At 65.0% G+C, this 23,706-nt stretch overlaps 3 protein-coding genes and 1 pseudogene across 5 annotated transcripts; 1 reads left to right on the top strand and 3 right to left on the bottom strand.

Moving 5' to 3' along the window:
* Nucleotides 1-1,624: 1,624 nt before the first annotated feature.
* LOC115337692 (dystrophia myotonica WD repeat-containing protein-like) lies at nucleotides 1,625-6,036 on the bottom strand. The gene is made up of 4 exons (XM_030006102.2): nucleotides 5,633-6,036; nucleotides 4,816-4,998; nucleotides 2,571-3,743; nucleotides 1,625-1,991 (listed from the first exon to the last, which is right to left on the bottom strand). The coding sequence occupies exons 1-4, from the start codon at nucleotides 6,002-6,004 to the stop codon at nucleotides 1,944-1,946; spliced, it is 1,776 nt and encodes a 591-aa protein (XP_029861962.1). The 5' UTR covers nucleotides 6,005-6,036; the 3' UTR covers nucleotides 1,625-1,943.
* A 48-nt stretch (nucleotides 6,037-6,084) lies between these two features.
* On the bottom strand, nucleotides 6,085-18,074 carry SYMPK (symplekin). Its single transcript, XM_030006012.2, has 27 exons — nucleotides 17,907-18,074; nucleotides 16,262-16,372; nucleotides 15,708-15,773; nucleotides 15,567-15,620; nucleotides 15,381-15,454; nucleotides 14,987-15,113; nucleotides 14,652-14,901; nucleotides 14,371-14,541; nucleotides 13,755-13,994; nucleotides 12,249-12,403; nucleotides 12,000-12,150; nucleotides 11,054-11,267; nucleotides 10,801-10,951; nucleotides 10,479-10,714; nucleotides 10,196-10,277; nucleotides 9,986-10,099; nucleotides 9,763-9,910; nucleotides 9,534-9,694; nucleotides 9,335-9,443; nucleotides 9,166-9,266; nucleotides 8,984-9,074; nucleotides 8,247-8,348; nucleotides 7,968-8,155; nucleotides 7,348-7,524; nucleotides 7,016-7,102; nucleotides 6,671-6,904; nucleotides 6,085-6,585 (listed from the first exon to the last, which is right to left on the bottom strand). The coding sequence occupies exons 2-27, from the start codon at nucleotides 16,361-16,363 to the stop codon at nucleotides 6,085-6,087; spliced, it is 4,086 nt and encodes a 1,361-aa protein (XP_029861872.1). The 5' UTR covers nucleotides 16,364-16,372; nucleotides 17,907-18,074.
* A 417-nt stretch (nucleotides 18,075-18,491) lies between these two features.
* On the bottom strand, nucleotides 18,492-20,916 carry LOC115337687 (interferon regulatory factor 2-binding protein 1-like). Of its 3 annotated transcripts, none has more exons than XM_030006085.2 (2): nucleotides 20,821-20,916; nucleotides 18,492-20,277 (listed from the first exon to the last, which is right to left on the bottom strand). In XM_030006085.2, the coding sequence occupies exon 2, from the start codon at nucleotides 20,179-20,181 to the stop codon at nucleotides 19,039-19,041; it is 1,143 nt and encodes a 380-aa protein (XP_029861945.1). In that variant the 5' UTR covers nucleotides 20,182-20,277; nucleotides 20,821-20,916; the 3' UTR covers nucleotides 18,492-19,038. The 3 variants fall into 3 exon arrangements, with proteins under 3 accessions (XP_029861945.1, XP_029861947.1, XP_040977656.1); XM_030006087.2 differs by having other exon boundaries at nucleotides 18,492-20,221; nucleotides 20,821-20,890; XM_041121722.1 differs by lacking the exon at nucleotides 20,821-20,916 and having other exon boundaries at nucleotides 18,492-18,960; nucleotides 19,019-20,355.
* Nucleotides 20,917-21,507: 591 nt separating this feature from the next.
* On the top strand, nucleotides 21,508-23,547 carry LOC115337658 (annotated as a pseudogene).
* Nucleotides 23,548-23,706: the final 159 nt, after the last annotated feature.

The following is a 23,706-nucleotide window of genomic DNA, read 5'->3' as shown; positions in this document are numbered from 1 at the left end:
GGGGGGGTAGTTTTGGGGGCTGCTGACGCTCTCTGCTCTCTCCGCAGCCCGGCAGCGGGGGCCCCCCCCCGGCTTTTCCGCTCCCCCCTGGGGGTGCCCCTGTCCCGGCACCTCCTGCTCTGGGCCCGGGTATGTGGGGCTGCGCGGGCTGCTGTCACCGTCACTGTCACCCCCCCCCAACACTGCTACCCCCCCCCCCCCCCCCCCAACCCCCCCCCCCCGGGCATAGCCACCCCCTCCAGGCTGGGACACCCCCCCCCCCCCCCCCTTCCCCGGGCATGGCCACCAGCCCCAGGAGGGGACCACCACGGCCACCCCCCACCCGGGCCACCGCCCGGGCAGTGCCACCCCCCCCCCCGCCCCGGGCTGTCACCTCCACCACACTGCCCACCCCCCCCCCCCCCCCCCCCCCGGGGAAGTGCCACCTCTGACACTGTCACCCCCCCCAGGCTGTGTCACCCTGCTCACTGCCATTTGTCAACCAAGGCCACATCCCCCCCCCCCCGCACCCCCACCCCCCAGGGCCACCCCCCAAATCAGGGGGTCCCCAGTGGGGGGGGGGGGGGGGGGTGTGTGTGCACCAGCCAGAGGGGACCCGGGGCGGGGGGGGTGACAGGGCCACCGCCACATGCCCTGACCCCCTCCCTGTCCCCAGGTCCCCCACCCCAGTGCCACCAAGGACTGCCTGCTGCTCTGTGCCGCCGGCCCTGCGCCCTGCCGCCCCCCCCGGGACCCCCCCCTGAGAGGGGACCCAGGCGTCCAGCAAGGGGGGGGGGACCCAGGCACCCGGGCTCACCAGCACCCCCTCTTCTTGCACATGACCCCCCCTCCTTCCCCACAGCAGGGGGGACACACACACAACGACCTCCCCCCAACACCCCCCCTCTGTACATAGCCCCCCCCCTAACCACTAGGCACAGGGGGTGACCCCAGGCGTCCAGGCCCCCCCCACCCCAGGGAGGGGGTCACACTGTTGCCCCCATGACTGGCAACGAGGGGCAGTGGGACCCGACACCCCCCCCCCCCGTGCCACCCTGGGGGGCCTCCCCGGGGCACCCCCACCGCCCCCCGCTAGTAATTTATTTGTAGGGACACCCCACATTTGCACTAAGCCCCTGGTTATTTATACCCCTCCCCATTCCCCCCCCTTGGTTATTTTGGTCCCCCCCCCGGTTTGTTGCCCCCCCCCCCCACCCCCAGGGAGGAGATGAGAATAAAGTTGTGTTTCTGCAACCGACCTCTGCGCTGGGGACACACACACATGTGGGGACCCCAAGATGGCCCTGGAGGGGGGCAATCATGTCCTGCCCCCCCCCCAGGCCTGGGGATGTGGGGACAGCAGCGCTGTGTCCCCAAGCTGTCCCCATGTCCCCCTGTGCCACCCATCATGTCCCCAGTCCATCCCTGTCCCACCACACGTCACCCATTGTGTCCCCAGTCCATTTGTGTGTCCCCATCTCACCCAACATGTCCCCAGTTGTCACCCATCGTGTCCCCAGTGCCGGCACATCCCCAGTCCGTCCCTGCGTCCCCACCTGGCACGAAGCGTGTCCCCCACCCCTCATCTCCGTCCCCAGTGTCTCCAACCTGTCCCCATCCCCAGACACGTCAGGGCCACCCCAAGTGCGAAAAAAGTCTCTTTAGTATAAATAAGGGGCAGAGCCCGGTGGCCCCGCGGCGCAGCGGGGACATAAAGTGACGAAGGCACAGGGCGCCCCGCCGGCGTGGCACCACCGCCCCGCCGGGGGACGACGGCCGGTGGCCGTGGGGACAATGGGGTGCCTGCCCGCCCACCCGGGGGGGGGGGCTCAGTAGTACGGGGATGGAGCGGTGTCCTCGAGCGGGGCGGTGGCACCCGTGGGGGTACGTACAGGTGACGGTGACGGCACCGGCTGATGGTGACACCGCCGGGTGACGGTGACGCCGCCGGGTAATGGTGACAGCTATACCACGGTGCCGCTGGGGGAGCCGCCGTTCTGCGAGGACAGTCCCTGCGAGGGAAGGGGACAGCAGTCACTGGGGGTGGGGGCAAAGGGACACTGGGACACCCCCCTGCCCTGTGATGTGGCACCATGCGGGGACGAAGGCCCCACGGAGGCACGTGACACCCTGTGGGGGCGGGGGGGGACACTCGCAAAGGGACCCCAGTGACCACCCCAGCGCCCCCCAGGCTGCCAGCAGGACCCCACCAGCCCCCCCAAAACTCCTCTTTGACCCCTCATGCTACTGATGAGACCTCCTGAGTCCTCCCTAGCCCCCCGTAAACCCCACTCTGTCCCCTCAGGCTGCCGACAGGATCCCTTGAGTCTTCCTCAATGCCCCCCAAACCCCTTTTTCACCCCTCAGGCTGCTGGTGGGACCCCCCAGGCTGCTGACAGGACCCCTCGAGTGCCCCCCCACCCCTCCAAAACCCCTCTCTGCCCCCTTAGGCTGCTGGTGGGACCTCCCAGGTTGCTGACGGGACCCTTCAAGTCCCACCCCCCCCCAGCCCCCCAAAACCCCTCTTTGCCCCAACAGGCTGCTGATGGGACCCCTCGAGTCCCCCCCAGCTCCCCCCTCAGCACACTCACAGCCTTGCCAGGCCGGGCCCAGGTGCAGATGAGTCCCTCCTGGCAGGCAGTGACGATACAGTCCTCCAAGAAGAGCAGCACCGTCAACCGTTCATGGGCGATCTTCTTGCAGACGAGGGGTTCCAGCAGTGGCACCTCATGAATCCGGGGGCACAGCGCCGTCCCCAGCACCTTGGCCGTATCCAGCCGTCCCCGGGATCCGGCACCGCCGGGAGGTTTCTCCCCGCTCCGGCTGATGTTACCCAAACTGTGGTAACGTTTGTGCTCTTTTTCGGCGCCGGAGGGTCCCTTACGTTCCTGCAATGTCAACGTGGCGAAGCGACCAACGCTGAGGGCTGGGGGGACGTCAGGCGGGGGGCCGCGGGCCGAGCCCGTCCCCGCCGGCTGCGGGAGGCTGTTGGAGCGGGAGAGCGAGCGGGGTAGCCCTGGCATGGGAACACTGGCGTCCCCCGATCCAGTGAGGGTACGGGCGCGGGAAAGGGGAGGCCGAGGGTAGAGGACGTCCTCGGTCAGGTCCCACAGGCAGAACTGGGTGTCCTGGCCAGCCGAGCCGAAGCGGTAGGTGACAGCGGGGGAGCGGCGGACAAGGGGATCGGGGGGCTCGTCCTCCTCCTCGGCCCCGCTTAGCTCAGGGGGCTGGGGGGTCTGGGCTGCCCCGGTGAAGGGATCAAAGGCCACGGCATTGACCCAAGACTTGTGACCGTGACCTCGAGCCACCACCCGCCCCTCGGCAAAGGACCAGACAGTCACGAGGTCGTCCTCACCCCCTGTCACCACGTAACGCCCGTCGGGGCTCCAACAGACGCAGAGCAACCCCCCGAAATAACTCTTCATCATCCCCTGCAGCAGCATGGAGTCAAAGTGGAAGACGCGCAGGCAGCCGTCCTGGCTGACGCAGGCCAGCGAGCGCCCGTCCGGCGAGAAGGCGAATTCGTTAAGAGCCCCCTCGCCCACCGCCCATTTGAGGAGGGGGTTTCGAGGGGTCTTGCTCTTACAGGCAAAGACGCTGAAGCCCTCGCCTTGCGTCAGGAGGTTGTACTGAGGGGCCGAGGCCCCGCAGGGCTGTTCGGCGTCGTACAGGTACAGGTGGCCGCTGGCATGGGAAGCCAGGAAGAGCCGCTCCGTCTCTGGCAGCCATTTGACGAAGGTCACCTTCGTCTTGTCAATCAGGCGCTGTGGGGCGGGGGGAAAAAGGGGGGTCAGGGCGGTGGGATTGGGCCCCCGGACAGGTCTGGGGACACAGATCGGCAGCACAGTGCATCCCCGGGGTGTTGCTGAGGGCAGAGCCCAAACTGGCACGTTTGGGGACACAAGTGAGTGCCATGGCACAACCCTGGGGTGTCACTGAGAGCAAAGCCAAAAAACAGGCATCTGGGGACCCAAATCAATGTCACAGTGCAGCCCTGGGGCATCACTGAGGGCAAAACCCAAAGCGGCATGTTTGGGGACACAACTGAGGGCTGAGGCACAACCCTGGGGTGTCACTCAGGGCAAAGCCAAAAAAAGGGGCATTTGGGGACCTGAATCTGTGTCACAGGGCAGCCCTGGTGTCTTGCTGAGGGCAAAGCTGGAAATGGCATTTGGGGACATGAAGTGGCACATTTGGGGACCCAAATCCACGTCATGGTGCAGCCCCGGGATGTCACTGAGGGCAAAGCCCAAAGCGGCACATTTGGGGACATAAACAGGCATGTTTGGGGACACAGCTGAGTGCTGTGGTACAACCCTGGGGTGTCACTGAGGGAAAAAGCCAAAAAAGGGGCATTTAGGGACCCGAATCAGTAGATTTGGGGACGCAAATCCATGTCACGACGCAGGCCCAGGGTGTCACTGAGGACAAACCAAAACCAGCATGTTTGGGGACATGAGTCAGTGCATTTTGGGACACAAGTGAGTGCCGCGGCACATCTGGGGACATGAGCGAGGGCTGTAGCACAACCCTGGGGCACTGCCAAGGGCAAAACCCAAACCAGTGCATTTGGGGACCCAAATCGGTGTATCTGGGGACCCAAATGGGCGTCACGGTGCAACCCCGAACTCTCGCTGGCAGCGCAGCCATCGCGGACCCCTAACGAAGCCAGCCCCTAACGAATCGCCACCCCGGTAAAGCTGCCATCTCTTGGGGGGGAGAAACCTCGGCCCTTCCGGCACCTCCCCATGCCCAACCATTGGCATGGTGGCAGCTCCTGAGGCGGGGGGCTGGGCTCCCTTTGTGCCCCATCTCCCCAACGTGGGCGGGGCTCACCTCCTCGTTAAAGAGCTTGCTGGTGTCCTTCTTAACGAGGTCGAGGTACTGGACCTGCCCGGCCGAGAAGCCCACCAGGAGAGCGATGGTGTCAGCGGCGGCGGTGAACTGGTTGAAGTCGTGGCAGGTCGGCTGCGTCCCCTTGTAAATGCGTTTGTCGATGGGCTTGTGCAGGTCCAGCGACTGTGGGGGGATGGGGACATCACCGTGGGGGGACGTGTCACTGAGGGGGACAAACCCCCCCATGCCCACCCTGCTGCTTCTGGGGGCTCCTTGTCACTGTCATGCCACTGCGTGGCCTGGGCCAACCACCCCCCTGGGCTGGGCTCCAGTGTCACCATCGTCCCTGTGCGTCCTGGGTCACCGTTACTGGCCCCAGTGTCACCGTCCCCATTAGCAGGCAGCTCCTGGGGGTTCTGTGGTCACTGTTACAGGCCCTGGTGTCACTGTCCCCCTTAGCAGGTGGCTCCTGGGGGGTCTGGAGTCACAGTCCCCATTAGCAGGCAGCTCATGGGGGTCTGGGGTCACCATTAGCAGCCCCGGTGTCACTGTCCCTGTTAGCAGGTGGCTCCTGGGGGGTCTGGGATCACCGTTACCAGCCCCGATGTCCCCATCCCCGGTTGCTAGACCCAAGCCCCGGTACTGGCCCCATGTTGTCCCCTTTAACAGCCCCTCTGTCACCGTCACCCACGGGCACCCACCACCACTCCGCCCGCCCCGCTGTCCCCAGCACCCCCGTTAGCGACCGGCCCCCTCCTCCCCCAGGTCCGGCTCCCCGGTGTCCCCCCCCACCCCAAGGCCCTGGTTCCCCCGTTACCCGACGGCTGCCGCGACCACCGGAGCCGGCCCCGCCGTAGAAATAAAGCTCTCGGCCCAAGTTGAAGCAAACCCGGCTGCGCTCCGCCGGGCCCCCCGGTTCCTCAGCAGGGGGCAGAGCCAACCGCACCATGGACAATCGCACCGGCGGCAGCGCGGCCGGGCCCGGGGCGGCGGCGGCGGCGGGGCCCGGTCCGGCGGCGGGCGGGGAAGGCCCGGGGGCGGCTGCGGGGCCGGCGCGGGGCCGGGACTCGGGGCCCAGCAGCCGGTAGGAGCCTTCGCGGGTGCGGAACTGGCTCTTGAGCTCCAGGGGCTGAGCCGGCAGCGCCGCGGAGCCCTCGCCCGCCCCCGCGGCTGCCGCCGCCGCCGCCATCTTCCCGCCGGAAGGGCGTCACCGCCCGCCGGAAGTACCCCGCCCGCCCGCTGCCGCCACTGCCATGGCAACGCGCTGAGTCACGCGTAGCCACGCCCCCTCGGCACCACCCTTAGGGGACCGGGCTCCGCCCCGGCCGCGTCCCCAGTGCTCAGCCACCACTCAGGCCCCGCCCCCATGCCCCGCCCCCACTCGCCCAGGCCACGCCCACCCATAGACTGGGACTGCTCCCCCCCGAGAGCCTCAGGGTGCCGGGGGGGGGGGGGGGGGGGGCAGAGGATGACCCCTCCCGGGGGGGATAGGGGGGGTCCAGGGTGCCCCCCCACAAGCAGACACAGCCCCAGCGGTGTTCCCACGCCTTTATTAAGCACAGCACCCCAGGGGTTGGAGGGGTGGCACCCACTGCCCCCCCCCCACCTCAGCCCTCTGTCAGGCCAGGGGGAGGATCGGGGGCCCCCGCAGGGGGCACCTCGGGGCTCTGGGTGCCCGGGGGGGGGTGGTTCCGAGGAGGGGGGGCTGCTGGGGGCTGCCTCGACTGGGGGTGGCACTGCTGGGGGAGGGTCCATGCTGGTGGGTGGGTCCTGGATAGAAAAAGGGGGGGGGGGGTTAGAGATGCTCCCTCCCCAAGATGGGGCACACAGGGGGCTGGGGGGGGGGGCTGCATACCTTGGCAGGGGTCGTCGGGGTGTCAAGGGTGGCATCAGGTGGGGATGCAGCCTCCCCCGAGCTCTCCTCGTCCTCGGTAACACTGATGAAGATGGAGGGGGGCTCGAGGTCGGCCCCCCCCAGGTCGGAGGGTGCCTCGGAGGGGGGTGCCCCCGCGGTAGGACCCCCCACTGTGGCTGAGGGCATGGCCTTTCCCTTCGCCTCTTCCTCGGTTGGCCGCTTCGGGGGCTTCTCCTGGGGGTTGGGGTGGGGGGGCAGACAGAGAGGGTGAGGGGGGGGGCCCGAGGCCAGTTGGGGGGGGACTGGGGGCACCCCGACCCCCCCCCACCCCGTCTGCGCCCCCACCTCTCCGGGCGGCCCCTCCCGGGCGTCGGGCTCATGGCGGGTGGAGGCCTCCAGGATGGCCATGGTGGAGAGCGGGATGTGGGCTTGCTGTGGAGGGGGGGGGGGGGCACAGGGTCAGGGGGGAGGGGGCGGGGGACACACACAGGCACCCCCCCCTACCCCTCTACATGCTGGGAGTCATGCCAACCTCCCCCAGGCATGCTGGGAGTCATGCCAAGCATGCATGGGTGGGGGTCCTCCTCACTGGGGGGGGGGTTACACCCCCACCCCACCCCCAGTGCATGCTGGGGGGTGTCGTATCCTCACCCCCCACCCTGGGGTGGGGGTGTCACCTGGTGGGGGGTGAGGGCCCGGACGTGGCTGAGGAGGGGCTCGCGCAGTTCAGGGCACTTGTCGAAGATGGCGGCCAACTGGGGGGGCGGCAGCTGCAGCACCACCTGGAAGGACTGGGGCTTCGTGCGTTGGCAGCATTTGATGAAACCTTCCCAGACTTTGGGGTACTTCCACACCTGGGGAGGGGACACATGGGGGGGTTAGGGGGGGGCCTGGGGGGCTCTCCTCAGCCTTGGAAGGCAGAGGGGGCGGGGGACGAGTGGCTGTCTGTGGGCAGGGGGGACAGTGGGCATGGGGGGGGGGCATGGGGACAGACAGATGTGGGGATGCCAAGGGAGGGAGAAACGGACACCCAGAGACAGAGGGACAGGACGGACAGACATACAGAGGGACAGACACCCACTCCAAGGCACCCAGGAATGGCTGGACAGGACAGACACTGAGAACAACAGGACAGGACAGACGGACAGCATAACCAAACCCCCCCCCCCCTCCATAACCAACCACCCAACCTCCCACCCCCAGAATCAGAACAACCCCTCACACCCAGCGACCCAACCCCAGACCACCAACCCCCCTCTAGGTGGCAACACCCAGACAGACGGACAACCGGACAGACCTGCTTCATGATGAGCCGGGAGAGGATGTTCATGACGAAGCCACCCAGGCGGGGGTACATGGTGAGGGCCTGGATGACGGTTCGCATCAACAACATGGGCAATGGGTTCTGCTCCATCAGCTGCTGCATCACCACTGCCAGCACCTCCGAGGTGTACACATTTCGCTCGGCGAAGCACAGGTTGGTGGCTGCACCAAAAAGGGACAAAAAAAGCCCATGTCACCTCCCCTTTGCTGTGTCCCCAAACCCCCCCCCTCTTTGTCCTTGTCCGCGTCGTACCCTTGATGATGGACTTCATGTCGCACTTGGAGGAGTCGATGTTGTGCAGAGCAATGAGCAGCTCTCCCGGGTTCAGCGGGGACACAGCTGAGGCACCGTCACCTGCAAGGGGACAATACCGGGTGGCCTTGGTCCTTGGGCTGTCGGGGTGGGGATGGGTTTCAGGTGGCAGGGGTGGTGGCCCGTCCCATGGTGGTGCTGGAGGTGAGGGCTTGTCCCTGGGGTCACCTTGTGCTCCTGCAGCTCTTCCCAGGGAGGTGCCACGTTCCATCGTCCCACCCCAGCATAGGCCCGTGTCCCCAGAGCGGGCACTGGGACTGTCCCCATGGATGTCCCATGGTGTTCCACCCCAGGGAGGTCCCTTGTCCCACCTCCAGAAGGTCCCATGTCTGCACAGCAAGCACTGGGACTGTCCCCAGGGATGCCCCTCGGTGTCCGACCCCCTGGAGGTCCTGTGTCCCACCCCAGGGAGGTCCCATGTCCCCACAGCGGGCACTGGCACTGTCCCCAGGGATGTCCCATGTCCCACCCTCCAGAAGGTCCCATGTCCCTACAGTGAGCACTGGGACTGCTCCCAGGGATATCCCACGGTGTCCCACCATGGGGACATCTCATGTCCCACCCCAGCGAGGTCCCACGTCCCCACAGCAGGCACTGGCACTGTCTCCAGGGAGGTGCCAAGCTCCGTGTCCCACCCCGGGGCTGCCACATGTCCCGGGGCTGTCCCCATCCCCTACCATGCTGTGTCCCCAGCAGACGGTTGAAAACCTCCTTGACCACGATGGGGTTGAGCTTGATGAGTTTGGGCAGCGCCTGGATCACCTCTTTCTGCACCCAAAACGGCAGCAGGGGGACGTCAGGGGAGGTGACACAAGGGGAGGGGACATGACAGGACACCAGGGGAGGAGGGGACACTGACCTTCTCCAGCCCGTTGAGGACGGGGATGAGGAACCTCACATCCGGCAGCCGCTTGTGATAGAGGTCGCGGACCCTCTTCACCAGCTCAGGCGAGGGAGGCACTGCCAGGAGGAGGTGGCACGTCACCGCTGGGCACATGCCACCCCACCGCGTGCCCTCCGTCCCCTACCTTTGTCCGTCAGGCTGTGCAGGCAGCGTGTCACCAGCGTCTCGGCTCCCTTGGGACAGTTCTCCACCAGCAGCAGCAGCTCAGGTGAATTCATCCCCATCCCACGGATCTACGGGAGAGCCACCACTGGCATCACCGGGCCACCATGTCCACTGTCCCATGTCCCCTCAACGTCACCCCTGTCCACCACGAGCCTCACCGGCTGCTCGATGACCCGCAGGACGGTGCGCTTGATGTCGGCGATGGCCTCGGTGTAGACGGAAGCCAACTCATGGATGAGCTTGTGGTTGTGGGGCAGCAACGCCAAGTAGAGGTAGAGGCATTGCTTGATGGTCTCCTCCGTCCACGGCGCCGCCACCTCTGCGTCACACACGATGTCACCGGAGCCCTGGGGACCGATGGGTGCCACCCCCCTCCCCAAAACTCACCCGTGTCTTTGTCAGCCCCGAAGAGGACGGAGGGTGGGTTGGGGTGCACCAAGAGCTGCAGGTAGTTGAGGGCGAACTTCTCCACGTACTCCCGCAACTGGTCCTTCTCGTACATGCGCTTGATGAAGAGGAGGGCCTGCTGGCGTACCTACGGGGGGGTGGCCACGTGTCACTGGCGTGGGGACAGGGGTGTCCCCTGGGGCACCAAGCCCCCTGCTCGTACCTTGTCCTTCTCATGGGAGCTGAGGTCCAGCAGGACGTGGAGGTACTGGAATTGCCGCGATGGCCGCTTGAAGATGAGGTCACGCAGCGTGGACATGCCTAGGTAGGTCCGGCTCTGCCAGGGTTGGGGGATGACGATGACGGTGAGGGACATTGGGGCTCGTCCCCGTGTCCCCAACCCTCACGTGTTCCCAACCCTGCGGGTCCCTACCTCATCCTCGCAGTACTTGCGGATGACTTCCAGCGCACTCTCGGTAATCAGCGGCGCCTCCAGCACCACTTTGGTGAAAATCCTGCCGGGAAACAGACGTCATCAGGGTGGGGATGTCACCAGAGGGGGACGCCACTGGGATGAGGGACACAGGTGGGCAACCCCGCGGACCATCTGGAGGGATGTTTGTGGCCCAAGAGCTGCAGCTTGCGCTGTGCTGGCTCTCTGGAGCCTGGCAAAGTGGCTGGTAGCACCGTCCCGTCCCCGGTGGCACCATTCCTACCCGTCCTTTTGGTCAGGCTTCTCCTGGAGACCGGCGAGGAGCCCAATGAGACACTCATCATAGCGTTCCAGGCTGCCGGCGGGGTATCGGCTCAGGTAAGCATTGTACTCCTGGAAAAGCCAGGCGAAAGCCAGGTCCAAGCGGCCACGGATGTCATCGAGGACAAAGGCCAGCACCTCACTCTTCAGTGGCACCTCGAACTGTGTCACCAGCGAGGCCAAGATCTTCACGCGAGCCTGCCGGGGGAAGCAAGAGGGTCTGGGTGAGATTTTGGGAAGGGGGGGATATCACCCCAAAGCTGGGGGGGGGATGTCGGGCATACCTGGGCGGCCCCGCTGCAGGCGACGGCACGCTCGGCACGCAGGATGCGTTTGACAGCACTCAGCTTCAGCTTCTCCATCTGCGCATCGCTCAGTGGCTTGAGGACGTCAGCGAGACGGAAAACCTTCTTACGGCCACCAGCGCCCGCCAGCCTTGGAGGAGGAAAAGGGTTGGGGAGGTGGGGAAGAAAGGGTCCGTCAGCACCCATGGGCGCTCCCCTGTGGGAGTGGCGAGTCAGGATGGGGGGTCCTCACCGGGGCTGCGTGGCTGGGATGATGGGCTCAGGGCGACGTTTAGTTTGCGGGGCTTCCTCCTCTAGCAGGTTGGCGGCCGAACCTTGAGCACCCAACACGGAGATGGCCTGGCCCTGGGCCAGCGCCGACAGCCGCCGCTTGATCACCACGCTCTCCGGCTTGGCCGCCTTCTCCTCCTTCGGTTCCTCCTTCAGGTGTTTCGTCTGCTCCACACCTGAAATTGTGCGAGGGATATTGACTCCTCGCCGTACCTCGGTTCAGGTTAAGGAACAGTCTTGGGGTGAACTTGTGAGCTGGAAAACTCCCGGCTCACGTGTCAGAGGTGTCAAAAAATATTTCAAAAGGTGGTTAGGAAACCCAAAAATGCAAGATAACTAAAATAAAAAACAAGATACTGGAGCTAAACTAAAGATTAGCTTGTCTATACTACTAACTAGCAGCCAACTACTTAATTATAACTCGAGTCTTAACTCAGTTTTCCGTCACGTGTTTCTTCCGTGCGGTAAATAGGGAGAACCTCACCATCAAATGTAATGAGCCTTGCCAAACCACCTTTAAACATCGTTAAAATTCAACTCAATTCTCTCAAATTCTTATTGTACCTCAATAAATCTTTCTTTCTTTCGTATGCTGCTGACTAGCAACCAAGTACTTCATTCTGACCCGACTCTTAAGTTTTCTGGCACGTGTTTCTTCCATGCAGTAATTAATAAGCCGAACCTCACCATCAAACCTTGCCAAACCTCCGTTAAACATCGTTAAATTCCACCCAACTCCCTCAAATTCTTCCTGTACCTCAATAAATCTCCCTTTTGAGCGACGTGCGTTCCACTCAACCATGACAAATGGGGAAGGGCAGGTGGGTGAGCACCCCAAAAAGTTGCCGTGCCACGGGAGGAAAAAACCAAAAAGGGACACGCGCACCCGACCGCTGGTCCCTGCTCACCGGGGCCGAGTCCCGCTGCCGTCATCTGGGTGGCCATGAGCCGGGAGAGGTGTTTGATCTGTGCCTCGGTGCCAGCCGACTCCACAGGGGTGTAGGTGGCCTGGAAAGACGCGGGCATGGCCTCGGGGAGGTACACCATGCTGATCAGCACCTGTGAAAAATGGGGGGGACACTCAGTTAGAGCCCCCCCACACACACCTCAAAGCGCGAAAATCCCCCCCTTCCTCCATCGGCGTTGCGTTCCCTGACCAGGTTGGCGACATTTTCCGGGGTGAGGAGTGGCTGCAAGAACTCAGCAGTGATGTCCGTGTCCGAGGGGACGTTGGTCTGGCCGGTTGCTTTGGGTGCCGTCACTGTTGTCGGCTCCAGGTCTTTGTCCTCATCATCTTCGCCCAGGGGGGGTTCTGCCAGGATGGGGGGGGTTTGATTGGTCACCACTGGGAAGTGGGGACCCCAGAGAGGGAGTGGGAGGAGTCGGGGAGTGGGGGGCTGTCATGCCACCGATGGTCCCCAGGTGAGCACTGGGAAGACCCCGGGAGAGGACTGGGAGGACTTGGGGGGGTGTTTAATGCCACCACCCATCCCCAGGAGAGCACTGGGAGGACCCTGAGGGGCACTGGGAGGACCTTAGGGGCGTTTAATGTCACCGCGCACCCCCAGTGTGACCAGGAAGGGACTGGGAAGACCCTGAGGGGCACGGGGAAGACCCCGGGTGGCACCAGGAGGACCTGAGGAGCATTTAATGCTACTGCCTGTCCCCAGGAGGGCACTGGGAGGACCTTGGGGGGGCTGTAATGCCACCACCTGTCCCCAGTGTCCCCAGGAGGGCACTGGGAGGACCCTGATGGGCACTGGGAGGACCTGGGGGGCATCTAATACCACCGCCTGTCCCCAGGAGGGCACTGGGAGGACTCGGTGGCACTGGGACAACTCCAAGGGTACCTAGTACCACTGTCTGTCCCCAGCAAGGACTGGGAGGACCCTGGGTGGCACTGGGAGGACCTTGCAGGGTTGCAATGCCACCACCCTGTCCCCAGGACGGCACTGGGAGGACCTCAGGAGGGACTGGGAAGACCCTTTGAGAGTGTGCTGTGCTACCACTCACCTCCAGTGTGACCAGGAGAGGACTGGGAGGACCCCAGGAAGGACTGGAAGGACCCTGAGAGGCATTTAATGCCACCACCTGTCCCCAGGAGGGCACTGGGAGAACCTTGAGGGTGTGCTGTGCCCCTACTCACACCCAGTGTCACCAGGAGAGGACAGGGAGGACCCCAGGAAGGACTGGAAGGACCCTGAGGGGCATTTAATGCCACCACCTGTCCCCAGTGTCCCCACAAAGGCACTGGGAGGACCCTGAGGGGCACCGGGAAGAACCAGGGGGGCATTTAATGCCACTGCCTGTCCCCAGGAGGGCACTGGGAGAACCCTGGGTGGCACTGAGAGGACTCCAAGGGTACCTAGTGCCCCTGTCAGTCCCCAGCAAGGACTGGGAGAACCCTGGGTGCACTGGGAGGACCTTGGGGGTCTGGGAAGACCCTGAGGGTGTGCTGTGCCACCACTCACCCCCAGTGTCACCAGGAGAGGACTGGGAGGACCCCAGGAAGGACTGGAAGGACCCTAAGGGGCACTGAGAGGACCCTGAGGGGCATTTAATGCCCCAGAGGGTGGTGGAAGGGCCCCCAAGGGTGGTGGAAGGGCCCCCAAGGGTGGGCAATGCTATGAAGGAGAGGACAAAATGAACAGCCCGGCTCTCACCGATCTTCATCTTCTTGAGGGTGGTCTCGGGCTCGTCGCGGGGTCGTTTGCGGGTGTCGCGGGGGCTGGGCATGCTGCGGGCAATCTCGGCCTGTTGGGTGCCTAGGTCGACGAGGAGGGTGGTGATCTGGGGCTGGAAGTCCCCCGAGGACGGGTGCCGCAGGACGCTGAGGAGGTGCAGCTTCAGATTCTTACGGACGCTGCTCACCTGTGACTTGGCCAGGGTGGGGGGCAGGTTGGCTGCAAAGTTTGGGGGGGGAACAACACTGTGTTAGGGACACCTGGGGACATGGGACACGGTGGTTTGGGTGGTGTTGGGGACATGGGACACCCAGGTCCACGGGGACACGCAACACTGTGGTTGGGGTGGCATCGGGGTCCGCTGCCTCACCGGTGCAGGTGAGTCTGGGTCCTCAGTCAGGATAGAAAGTGTGTGCTCAGGAACCAGGACCGAGGACATTCGGGTCCCCAGCCCCACCAGAGGTGGCTGTGGGGACCTTGAAGATCCAGGATCCCACCACCCCATCACATCCCGTGAGCACTGCAGGGACCGGACGGCACCTGAAAACTCTCCGTTCCCATGGGCAACAGTGACACCCAGCAAGGTGACATTTACCGTGAAGGGTCTCGTAGGCTTGGATGACCTCAGCCATGAACATGGGCCGCTGGCGGGCGATGGTGGCCAGGGAACCCAGCGCAGCTGTCAGGTTGATGCTGGAGATTGCTGGGTGCACCATGAACTTGAGGAGCTGCTCCAGGGCAGCTTTGCCTTCCTCCCACAGCACGTCTGCGGGGATGGAGAGGGGACACTCAGCTGGGTGTCACCATCCCCATGTCGTCCCCATCCCCCTCCACCTCTCAGAAGGGATCCCACGACCCCGTGCCCGCCAGCCTCACTGTATTTGATATAAGGGTGGTCTTTGGGGATGCGCTCGAGGCTGATGTCGTTCTCGTGACGTTTGGGGACGTCAGAGTCGGCCATGCGGGGTGACAGGGTGATGATCAGTCCCTCCACGAACTTGATGGCATGGGTGCGGATGCCGTCGTTATCTGAGTCGAGGAGGAGGATGATGTCGCTGGCCATGGCGGCCATCATCTCCCAGCAAGCTTCCTGTAACTCGCTGATCACCTTCGATTTCACCATCCACTGTGGGCAGGGAGGGATTAAATCTCACCGGTTGATCCCCCAGCACCCATGGGTGCCACTTCCTAGTACCCAAGGGACCTCTCACCTGCAAAGCCACCTTGTAGAGTTGGGTCATGGTGAGGATGGCCTTCTTCACCACGTTGACGTTCTCATCCTTGAGCAGCATGTTGAGATTGGCAATGAGCTTCAGCAACAGCTCAATGTCCCGTTTGCTGTTGGGGACACACACAAATGGGTGGGGGAACACACAAATGGGTGCTCCTCCACCCACAAGATGGCACCCCAGGAGAAGCTAGGTCCTCAGCACCCGTGTCTTCTCCTGCCTGCATCCCCAAAAGCCGGGATGGGGCCCATCCGTCCCCAGGGGATGGTGCTGGGTGTCCCCAGGGCCTGAGAGCAGGTGCTCAGCACCCCACACCCACTGCCCCTGCAGGGTGATACCCCCTCCCCCAAAAAGTGGGTGCTGAGCCCCCGCTTACCAGGCCTCCTCGATGAAACCCACCACGAACTTCCGCACCTCAATGGACTTGTCAGCCTGGAAGGCGATGATCTCCTGGGGGGGGGGGACATGACACAGTGCGGGGGGGTGCTCAGCACCAGGCTGGATCCATCCCGCATCCCTCTGGATCTGCCCCAGGCTGCCCACTGGATCCATCCCCACTCACATCCAAGAAGTTGTCCAGCAGCGTTGGGTCCTTGTTGATGATTAGCTCCTGCACCTGGGGACAGAGGGCCACAGTGGGGATGTGGGGACATGGCGGGGGGGGCACCCACCCAGTGGGTGCAGGATGCGGCCACCAGCTCACCTGCTTGAGGATGTTGATCTTGGAATCGTTGGTGATCAAAGCCGCCTGGTTGAGGAGATCTACCACCTGCAGAGACCAACTCAGTCCTGGGGGGGGCACACTGGGGAGGAGGTGTGTCGTGTCCCCCTGCCCCATAAGGCCACTGCTGGATCCCCCCCACCTTTGCCAAAGCCACTGCATCCCCTTGGAGGTGACAACAACCAGATCCCCAGTGGGGGGAATCCTCTCCCCCCCAGGGATTCACCCATGCTTCCCTAGATCCTGGACACCCTGTCCATACTGCCATCCCCAGGACCCCAGGGGACATCCCAGGACATCCACTGGATCCCCGGGACCCTGTCTGCCCCCCCCCCCCCCCCGCCCATATCCCAGGGATCTTGCTGCTCCACCCCACAGGATCCCAGGGATCCTGCTGCCTCCCCAGTCTGGGGGACACTCCAGGCAGATCCCAGATCTCCCCCCTTTCCCTGATCCCAGGGACAACCCCCAGTGGATCCCAGATCTCCCCCCCCTTCTCCAATTCCAGCCCCCCCACCAGTGGATTCGGGCCCCACCCGCTCGGAAGTGCTCATGCCATCGCTGCCGCACTCTTCCTCGCTGAAGAACTGGGAGGCCATGCTCATGCGGGGGCTGGGGCCTTCGGCCGGCCCCGCCATGGCTCTGTCCTGGGGGGTACAACCGCATCACAGCCTATAGGGCCCCACTGGGCGCTATAGGGCCCCCAGGGTGCTCCTATACAGCTCCCAGATGCCCCATATGGCCCCTGGGTTGTCCCAAATACCCCTCCATATGACCCCCCCCGGTGCTCTATAGGGCCCAGAGATGCCCCACACAGCCCCTGCAATGCCCATACGGTCCAAAGATGCCCCATGCAGCCCCTGGGATACCCTATACAGCTCCAGGATGCTCTATATGGCCCAGAGACACCCCATATAGCCCCTTGGATATCCTATATGGCTTCCAGATGGTCTATACGGCACAGAGATGCCCCATACAGATCCTGGGGTACCCTATATGCCCCCCAGATGCTCTATATGGCCCAGAAACACCCCATACAGCCCCTGCGATGCCCTATACAATCCCCAGATGCTCCATACAGCCCAGAGGGGCTCTGTACAGCCCCTGGATGCTCTATGTGGCCCAGAGACACCCTGTACAGCCCCTGGGATACCCTATACAGCCCCAGCATGCTCTATACAGCCCATACACAGCCTGTATAGACCCTGGGATACCTTATATGGCCCCTGGATGCTCTATATGGTCCAGAGATGCCCCATACAGCCCCTGGAATACCCTATAGAGAGTCCAGATGCTCTACATGGCCCAAAGATGCTCCATACAGCCCACAGACAGCCTGTACAGCGCCTGGGATACCCTATACGGCCCCAGGATGCTCTATATGGCTGAGATGCCCCATACAGCTTCTGCAGTGCCCTATACGGCCCCAGGGTGTTCTATACGGCCCAGAGCTGACCCATACAGCCCTTGGGACCCCCTATATGGCCCCTGGGATACTCCAGCTGCCCCTGGAGTCCCCTGTACAGCCCCAGGGTGTCCTATACCCCCCCAGTCATGTCCCATACATCCCCCCAAAAGTCAGTGCTAACCCACGCCCCTATGCAGCACCTGCCATCACATGCACCCTGTAGAACCCCATTCCCACGCAGTCCCAGTCCCTACAGAGCTCCCCCCACCCCAGCACAGGACCCTACAGAAAGCCCTCCCTCCATACATCCTCCTGAGTCCTATAGAGCCCCATTTCCCCCACAACCCTTCCCAACCCCACACGCTGCCCAGGGCCCTATAGCCCCCACCTCCCTACAGCACCTCATCTTCACACCCCGTGCTCATATACACCCTATAGGCCGACACACCGCCCAGGCCCTTATAGAGTCCCCTCCCACACCTCCCCCCACCCCTATAGGCGCCTATAGCCCCCTGCCCCCCCCCCACGTCCCCCTCCTTCCCGGAGCACCCCGCCCCCACACACTCCCTAGGGCCCTACAGAACTCCCCCCTTCAAGGTCCACAAGGCCTCCACCCCCGACAGAGCCCCACAGCCCTGGGCCCCGCCCGCCCCCTACACCCGCCCCGAGCCCCTGTGGATCCCCCAGACCCCTACAGAGCCCCCCCAAACCCCTACAGAGCCCCGCAGACCGCCCCCAATCGGTCCCCATACCGGACCCCCCATCCCCCTCACCGTCGCCCGCGCGCTCGACCGCCTCCGCGCCTCCCTGCGCCCGCGCAGCCCCGCCCCGGCTGTGACGCCAGCGCGGCTGGAGGTTCCCGGCGGGAACCGTCGGCTCGGCCACGCCCCCTCCCCTCTGGCTCCACCTCCTCGCGGAGGGAAGGAGGGGAAGGCCGCGCCCGGGTGGCGCGCGACCGCGACTTGGGGCGCGCGCACTTGCCCCGCCCCCCGCTCCGCAAGCCCCGCCCCCTCCCCAGCCAAGTCGCGGCTTAACCAAACCCCCCCCAAAACAAACGTCGCTTTATTGACCAAAAAGCCGTCCCCCCCGCCCAAAAAAACCCCAACAGAGCTTCGGGGACCCACACCCCCCAGGGGACAGGCACTTGTCACCCCCCTACCCGGGGGGGGGGCGGGGCGGGTTATGGTAGGGCCTCCCAAAACAACGCCTGGGGGGAAACCGAGGCGGGGTGCGGAGGGGGGGGGGGGCCCTTTGGGGGGGGTTCCCTCAGCAGGGTTGGGGGTCCCTTGGGGGGAGCGGGGGACCCTCAACAGCGTTGGGGGGGTCCTGGGTCCCTCAGCAGGATCAGGGTCCCTCAGGAGGGGCTGAGTGTCCCTTGGGGGGGCCCTGGGTCCCTTGGTGGGGTCAGGGGTCCCTCGGGAGGGGGGGGAGGAGGGGCAGGCGTTCTCTGGGGGAGGGTCCCAGGTCCCTTGGTGGGGTCAAGGGTCCCTCAACAGAGTTGGGGGTCCCTTGGCGGGGTCCCAGGTCCCTTGGTGGGGTCAGGAGTCCCTCAGCAGGGTTGGGGGTCCCTCAGAGGGATTGAGTGTCCTTTGGGGGGGTCTGGGGTCCCTTCAGGGAGTCTGGGGTCCCTTGGGGGGTCCTGGGTCTGTCAGCAGGGTCAGTGGTCCCTCAGCAGGGTTGGGGGTCCCTCGGGGGAGGTGGGAGACCCTCCACAGTGTCAGAGATCCCTTGGGGGGGTCCCATGTCCCTCAGCAGGGTTAGGGGTCCCCTGGGGGGGTTGGGGGTCCCTTTGGGGGTCCTGGGTCCCTCAGTAGGGTTGGGGGTCCGTCAGGGGGTCCCAGGTCCCTTAGCAGGATCGGGGTCATTTGGTGGGGTTGGGGGTCCATCGGGGGGGGGGGGGGTCCCTCAGGGGTCCCTTTCCCTCTTGACACGGACGTCCCCGGCCAAAATGGCGGCGATCTCGCCCTGCATGAAGGCCCAGGGGAGGCCGGATCCAGCCAGGGGACATCGGCCCCCGCTGGGACAGTGCACCTCCCCGCCGGCACCCCGTGCCCGGATGGCACGACGGGCGCAGGGGAAACAGAACCGATGCGCTGGCACCGAGGGGCACTGCACGAAATGGGTGTCCTCCAACCGTTGCCGGCACAAACCGCAACACAACATCGGCGACATCAAATCCTCCGCCGGGCGACGAACGCCAGGCGGTTCACCGGGTGAAGTTTCACCCGGCGGGTGCTGCCGGTGCAGTGGCGGTTCATCTGGTTCCGGTGAAGCTTTGCGACGGCGACGTGGCAGTGGCATCGGCGGAGGCAGCAGATACTGCTGTGGCAAGGCTTCGGGAGCCGGCGGGTGGCGGAAGAAGCGGACAGCTTCGGTGAAGAGTTCACCCAGCAGACGCCAATCTCCGCTGCCCTGCCGCTTCTCGTATTCCAGGTACTTGTAGCCAGACGAAATGGCTTTGCCGGGTGCCCGGAGGCAATCCTGGAACATCTGCTTTGCCAGGCCCAGCACGCCGGCATAGACGCTGCCGGAACCGCAGGGGTATTCGGCAAAGAGCTTCAACTCGAACTCAAAGCCGGGCCGGGGCGCGGCGTCGAAGGCGAAGACTCGTCCCACCAATGCATGGTCCTTACGGAAGCGGACGTTGAAGGGAGCACAGCCGGCGAGGGCGGCCAAGCGTTCCCGCACCGCCGGCGGCTTTCCCGGCCAGTCCTCAGCGCGACCGCGCATGGCTTCGCTCAACTCCGCCAAACACTCGACGTCGCGTGGGCGGCATGGCACTGGCACCGATGGCCCATGGCGCTCGGCTGTTGTTTCCCCAGGGCGATTTAGCCCCTCGGCCAGGCGCGGTATCGGCACGGCATCATGGTGCTGGCTTTTGGCGTGGCTGTGCCGGAGGCGACGGGCGGCTTCCAACAACGGTTCGATACGGTCGGCGCCTTCAAAGTTGACGCAGCCGCGGCAAACGGCCTCGCTGAAGTCCCACACCACAGCCCAGGGCATTTTGGGTAGGTCGCACAGGTAACACCACTGCCGCCGCCACGACATGGCGGGGCCGCCGGGACCCTTTCCTCAGTGCAGGCCGCTCCTGCAGGGCTCTCTCTCAGCGGGTACTCCTCGGGGGGGACCCCTGGGTGGGGCCCTCTGTGCAGAAACCCCTCAGAGGGGCCCCTCAGTGGGTCCCCCCTCAGAGTCCCCCCCCCCCAGCAAAGACCCCTCAGAGCCCCCTCGCAGGGTCCCCCCTCAGCTCAGCCCCCCCAAAAGGTCCCCTCAAAGTCCCGTCCCGTCCCCTCCCCAGGGTCGCCCAGAAGGTCCCCTCAGATTGCCCCCCCAGCAAAGACCCCTCAGAGTCCCTTTGGAGGGTCCCACCTCAGCTCAGCCCCCCCAGAACGTCCCCTAAAAGACCCCCCCCAGCAAAGACCCCTCACAGGGTCCCTCCTCAGCTCAGCCCCCCCAGAAGGTCCCCTCAAAGACCCCCCCCCCAGCAAAGACCCCTCACAGGGTCCCCCCTCAGCTCAGCCCCCCCCGAATGTCCCCTCAGAGTCGTGTGTCCCCCCCCCAGCCCCCTCAGAGGGTCCCCCCTTAGCACAACCCCCTCACAGGGTCCCTCCAGAAGGTCCCCTCAGAGCGCCCCGCCCCGCCCCCCCCCCAAGGTCGTGTGTCGTATCCCTCCCCCCCGTTACATACCGAACGCGCGCGCCTTAAAGGGACCGCCTGAGCGCGGCGGGACGGCGGGAGGGACTGGGGGGGGGGGGGGGCAGCGGCCACTGCGCCTGCGCGGGGCGGTGGGCGGCCAGTGCGCCTGCGCAAGGGGCGGGGAGCGAGCCTGCGCCGGTGCACGGGGTTGGGGAGAGGGCACGCATGCGCGCGGGGCTGACAGAGAGGGGCGGGGAAGGAGGGCGTGGCCGCTGGACGGTGTAGGGGCGTGGCCGCCAGCCGTGGGCGTGGCCGCCGGCCGCGTGTATCAGGGGCAGAGCCCACGTGAGCGGCAGCGCCCGCGCGAGGGATCCTGGATCCCCTCCGGCCCCGCCCCTTTGACACCGACCCCGCCCACCAGACACCTCCCTGGGCAAAGCCCCGCTCCCCTCCCGAAGCCCAGTGAAGCGGAGCGCTCCCCCTCCTTAGGCCACGGCCCCCCGCGCTGTCGGGCGGGGGCGGTCCCATCCCTCTCTGGCTCCGCCCCTTCTCCGTCCTCGCCCCGCCCCGCCGCTGCCGGTGCCCCCTGGACCCCCCCCCGACTCCCGTAAGCGGGACCCCCCCCGGAGGCCTCCAGCACCAAGGGCTCCCAGACCGGCGGTGAAGACCCCCGGGACCCCCCCGTCATCCCCGGGACCGGCCCCGGAGCCTCCGGGGGCTCCGGGGGCAGTCCCGGGGATGGCGGGGGGAGCCTATAGGGGCTGGGAGGGGCTGGGGGTATACGGGTCGAGGATGGCCCCGCCCTCGTGGGATTGGCCCCGCCCTCGTTGCTGGGGTCGTTGCCGTGGCAACGGAGGTGGTACCCAGGTGATGGAGCCGTTGCCATGGCACTGTAGTCAGCACGGGGGGGCGGGGCATCGGGTACCCCGCCCCTCCGTGGCTCCGCCCCTCAGTAGTCGCCCCCCCCCCCGATCCCCCCCCCCCCCCCCCCCCCCCCGCTGTCCGTGGTGCTGAACCAGCGCGGCCGCGTCCCGGCGGGGACCCCCCCTCCCCAGCCCCCCATAGCCCCCAGCCCCCCATGGCCCCATAGCCCCCAGCCCCAATAGTTCCCATTGCCCTATAGCCCCAGCCCCCCATAGCCCTCATCCCCATACCCTTCCAAGCCTGCTGTGGCCCCATAATCCTCATCCCATAGCCCCAGCCCACCATAGCCCCCCAGCCCCAATAGTCCCCAGCCCCCCATGGCCCCATAGACCCCAGCCCCATATGGCCCCATGGCCCCTGTTCCCACAGCCCCCAGCCCCATACCCCCCAACTCCACATGGCCCCATAATCCTCATCCCATAGCCCCAGCCCCCCATAGCCCTCAGCCCCCCCATGTCCCCCAGCCCCCCCAGTCCCCACCCCCCACTTAACCCCCCCCCCCCCAGGCCAAGCCAATCGTGCCCAACAGCACGACGATGCTCATCATCAGCAAAGGGGGGGGCGACAGCAAAGACTGTCATGGAGAAATTGGGGGCTTGGGTGCAGCTCAACCAGAAGCCAGAGGGTCTCAAGCTCCAGGAGTGGGTGGTGATGGTCAACGGCAAATCCACCCAGCTCCACGTCACCATCTACATCATCATCCGCAAGATCCAGGAGGATCCACAGAACAACAGTTGTCTCAACGTCAGCTATGCCAACATCACCAGGCTAGTGGCAAACTCCAATCCCACCGGCTCGCCCTACTCCAGCTCCACAGACACCTTGCACTCAACCGCTGCCATCTTGGGTGCGCCTGGCACTTTGGGTGCCTTCACCAGCGCTCCTGGTTTTACCAGCAGCAGGTAAAACCTGGTTTGGCCACGTTTGGCCATCGGCACCACCTTGAACACCTTAGCCAGTTATGGTTACAATGCAGCGGTGTGGCTGGGCTTGGGTTCAGCAGTGGTGGTCACTGGTGTGAATCTGGCAGCAGCCACCAACCTCTTGGCTTCCTATGCGAACGATGCGGTTGCCAGCCTGGTGGTGCCCACCTTTGCCTTGGGTTTGTTGCCCACCACCAATGGTTACTTGGCCCCCGTGGCCACTGCCACCATTCCCTTAGTGGCCACCAGCTCGTTTTTGGCACCTGAGAAGCTGATTGAGGGCACCAAGGAGCTGGTGGAGATCGTGGTGCCAGAGAACGTGGTGGGTGCCATCCTGGGCAAGGGGGGGAAGACCTTGGTGGAGTACCAGGAGCTGACAGGCACCCGGATCCAGATCTCCAAGAAGGGTGACTCCATCCCCGGCACGCGCAACCACAAAGTCACAATCACGGGTCCCCCCCGCTGCCACCCAAGCCACCCAGTATCTCATCAGCCAACATGTCACCTACAAGCAGGGTGTGAGCACCACCAACCTGCCCAAAGTGGGCTAGGGCTGGTCACCCAGTGGCTGGGGTGTCCCATGACCATGGTGGCATCTCCAAAGGTCTCTTGGGTGGTCAACAGCCATGGTTTTGGCACCCAAGGTGTCACCCCAGGAAAGGTGGCATCCCTCCAGCACTCTTGGGTGGCCCCACAGTGTCATCCCAGGGGTGGCATCACCCAGGTATCTGATGGACCATGGGGGGTGGGGGGTGTGACACACCCTTGGGGGGCAGGGCAGCACCCCATGACATGGACGGGGGGCACTGGACGAGTGTTGGGGATATTGGGGACACCCCGCCCCGCCCCTCCCCTTCTTTCTGTACATATTTGCCCAATTTGGGGGTTCTCCCCCCCATTAATAAAACTGATTCGAGGTTCAGTTGCCCCACCCTTGTCTGTGCCCCGCCCCCACCGTCACGTCCTCGCCCCCCGACCCCTACTCATCCCCCAGCCCCAGGGGTCGCCCGTCTTCCATGTCCCCCCACCCCGCCCCCGTCCCCCCGCTTCCGTGCTCGCCGCGGGCATGAATGGAGCTGGGCGTCGCAGT

This window comes from Aquila chrysaetos, unplaced genomic scaffold (assembly GCF_900496995.4).
Source record: "Aquila chrysaetos chrysaetos unplaced genomic scaffold, bAquChr1.4, whole genome shotgun sequence".
Taxonomy (NCBI): Eukaryota; Metazoa; Chordata; class Aves; order Accipitriformes; family Accipitridae; genus Aquila; species Aquila chrysaetos.
This window is presented reverse-complemented; position numbering and strand designations above follow the sequence as displayed.

Bases quoted from the DNA above. Each gene is read 5' to 3' on its own strand.
- LOC115337692 (XM_030006102.2), bottom strand. From the start codon at position 6,004: ATGGCGGCGGCGGCGGCAGCCGCGGGGGCGGGCGAGGGCTCCGCGGCG. The intron at 4,999-5,632 runs GTAACGGGGGAA...ATCCCCCCACAG, and splicing joins GTGGTCGCGGCAGCCGTCGG to TCGCTGGACCTGCACAAGCC. The intron at 3,744-4,815 runs GTGAGCCCCGCC...CCCGCCCCACAG, and splicing joins GCAAGCTCTTTAACGAGGAG to CGCCTGATTGACAAGACGAA.
- SYMPK (XM_030006012.2), bottom strand. From the start codon at position 16,363: ATGGCGGGGCCGGCCGAAGGCCCCAGCCCCCGCATGAGCATGGCCTCC. The intron at 14,542-14,651 runs GTGAGGCTGGCG...CCATCCCCGCAG, and splicing joins CCACCCTTATATCAAATACA to ACGTGCTGTGGGAGGAAGGC. The intron at 12,151-12,248 runs GTCAGGGAACGC...CATTTTTCACAG, and splicing joins CGGAAAATGTCGCCAACCTG to GTGCTGATCAGCATGGTGTA.
- LOC115337687 (XM_030006085.2), bottom strand. From the start codon at position 20,181: ATGTCGTGGCGGCGGCAGTGGTGTTACCTGTGCGACCTACCCAAAATG.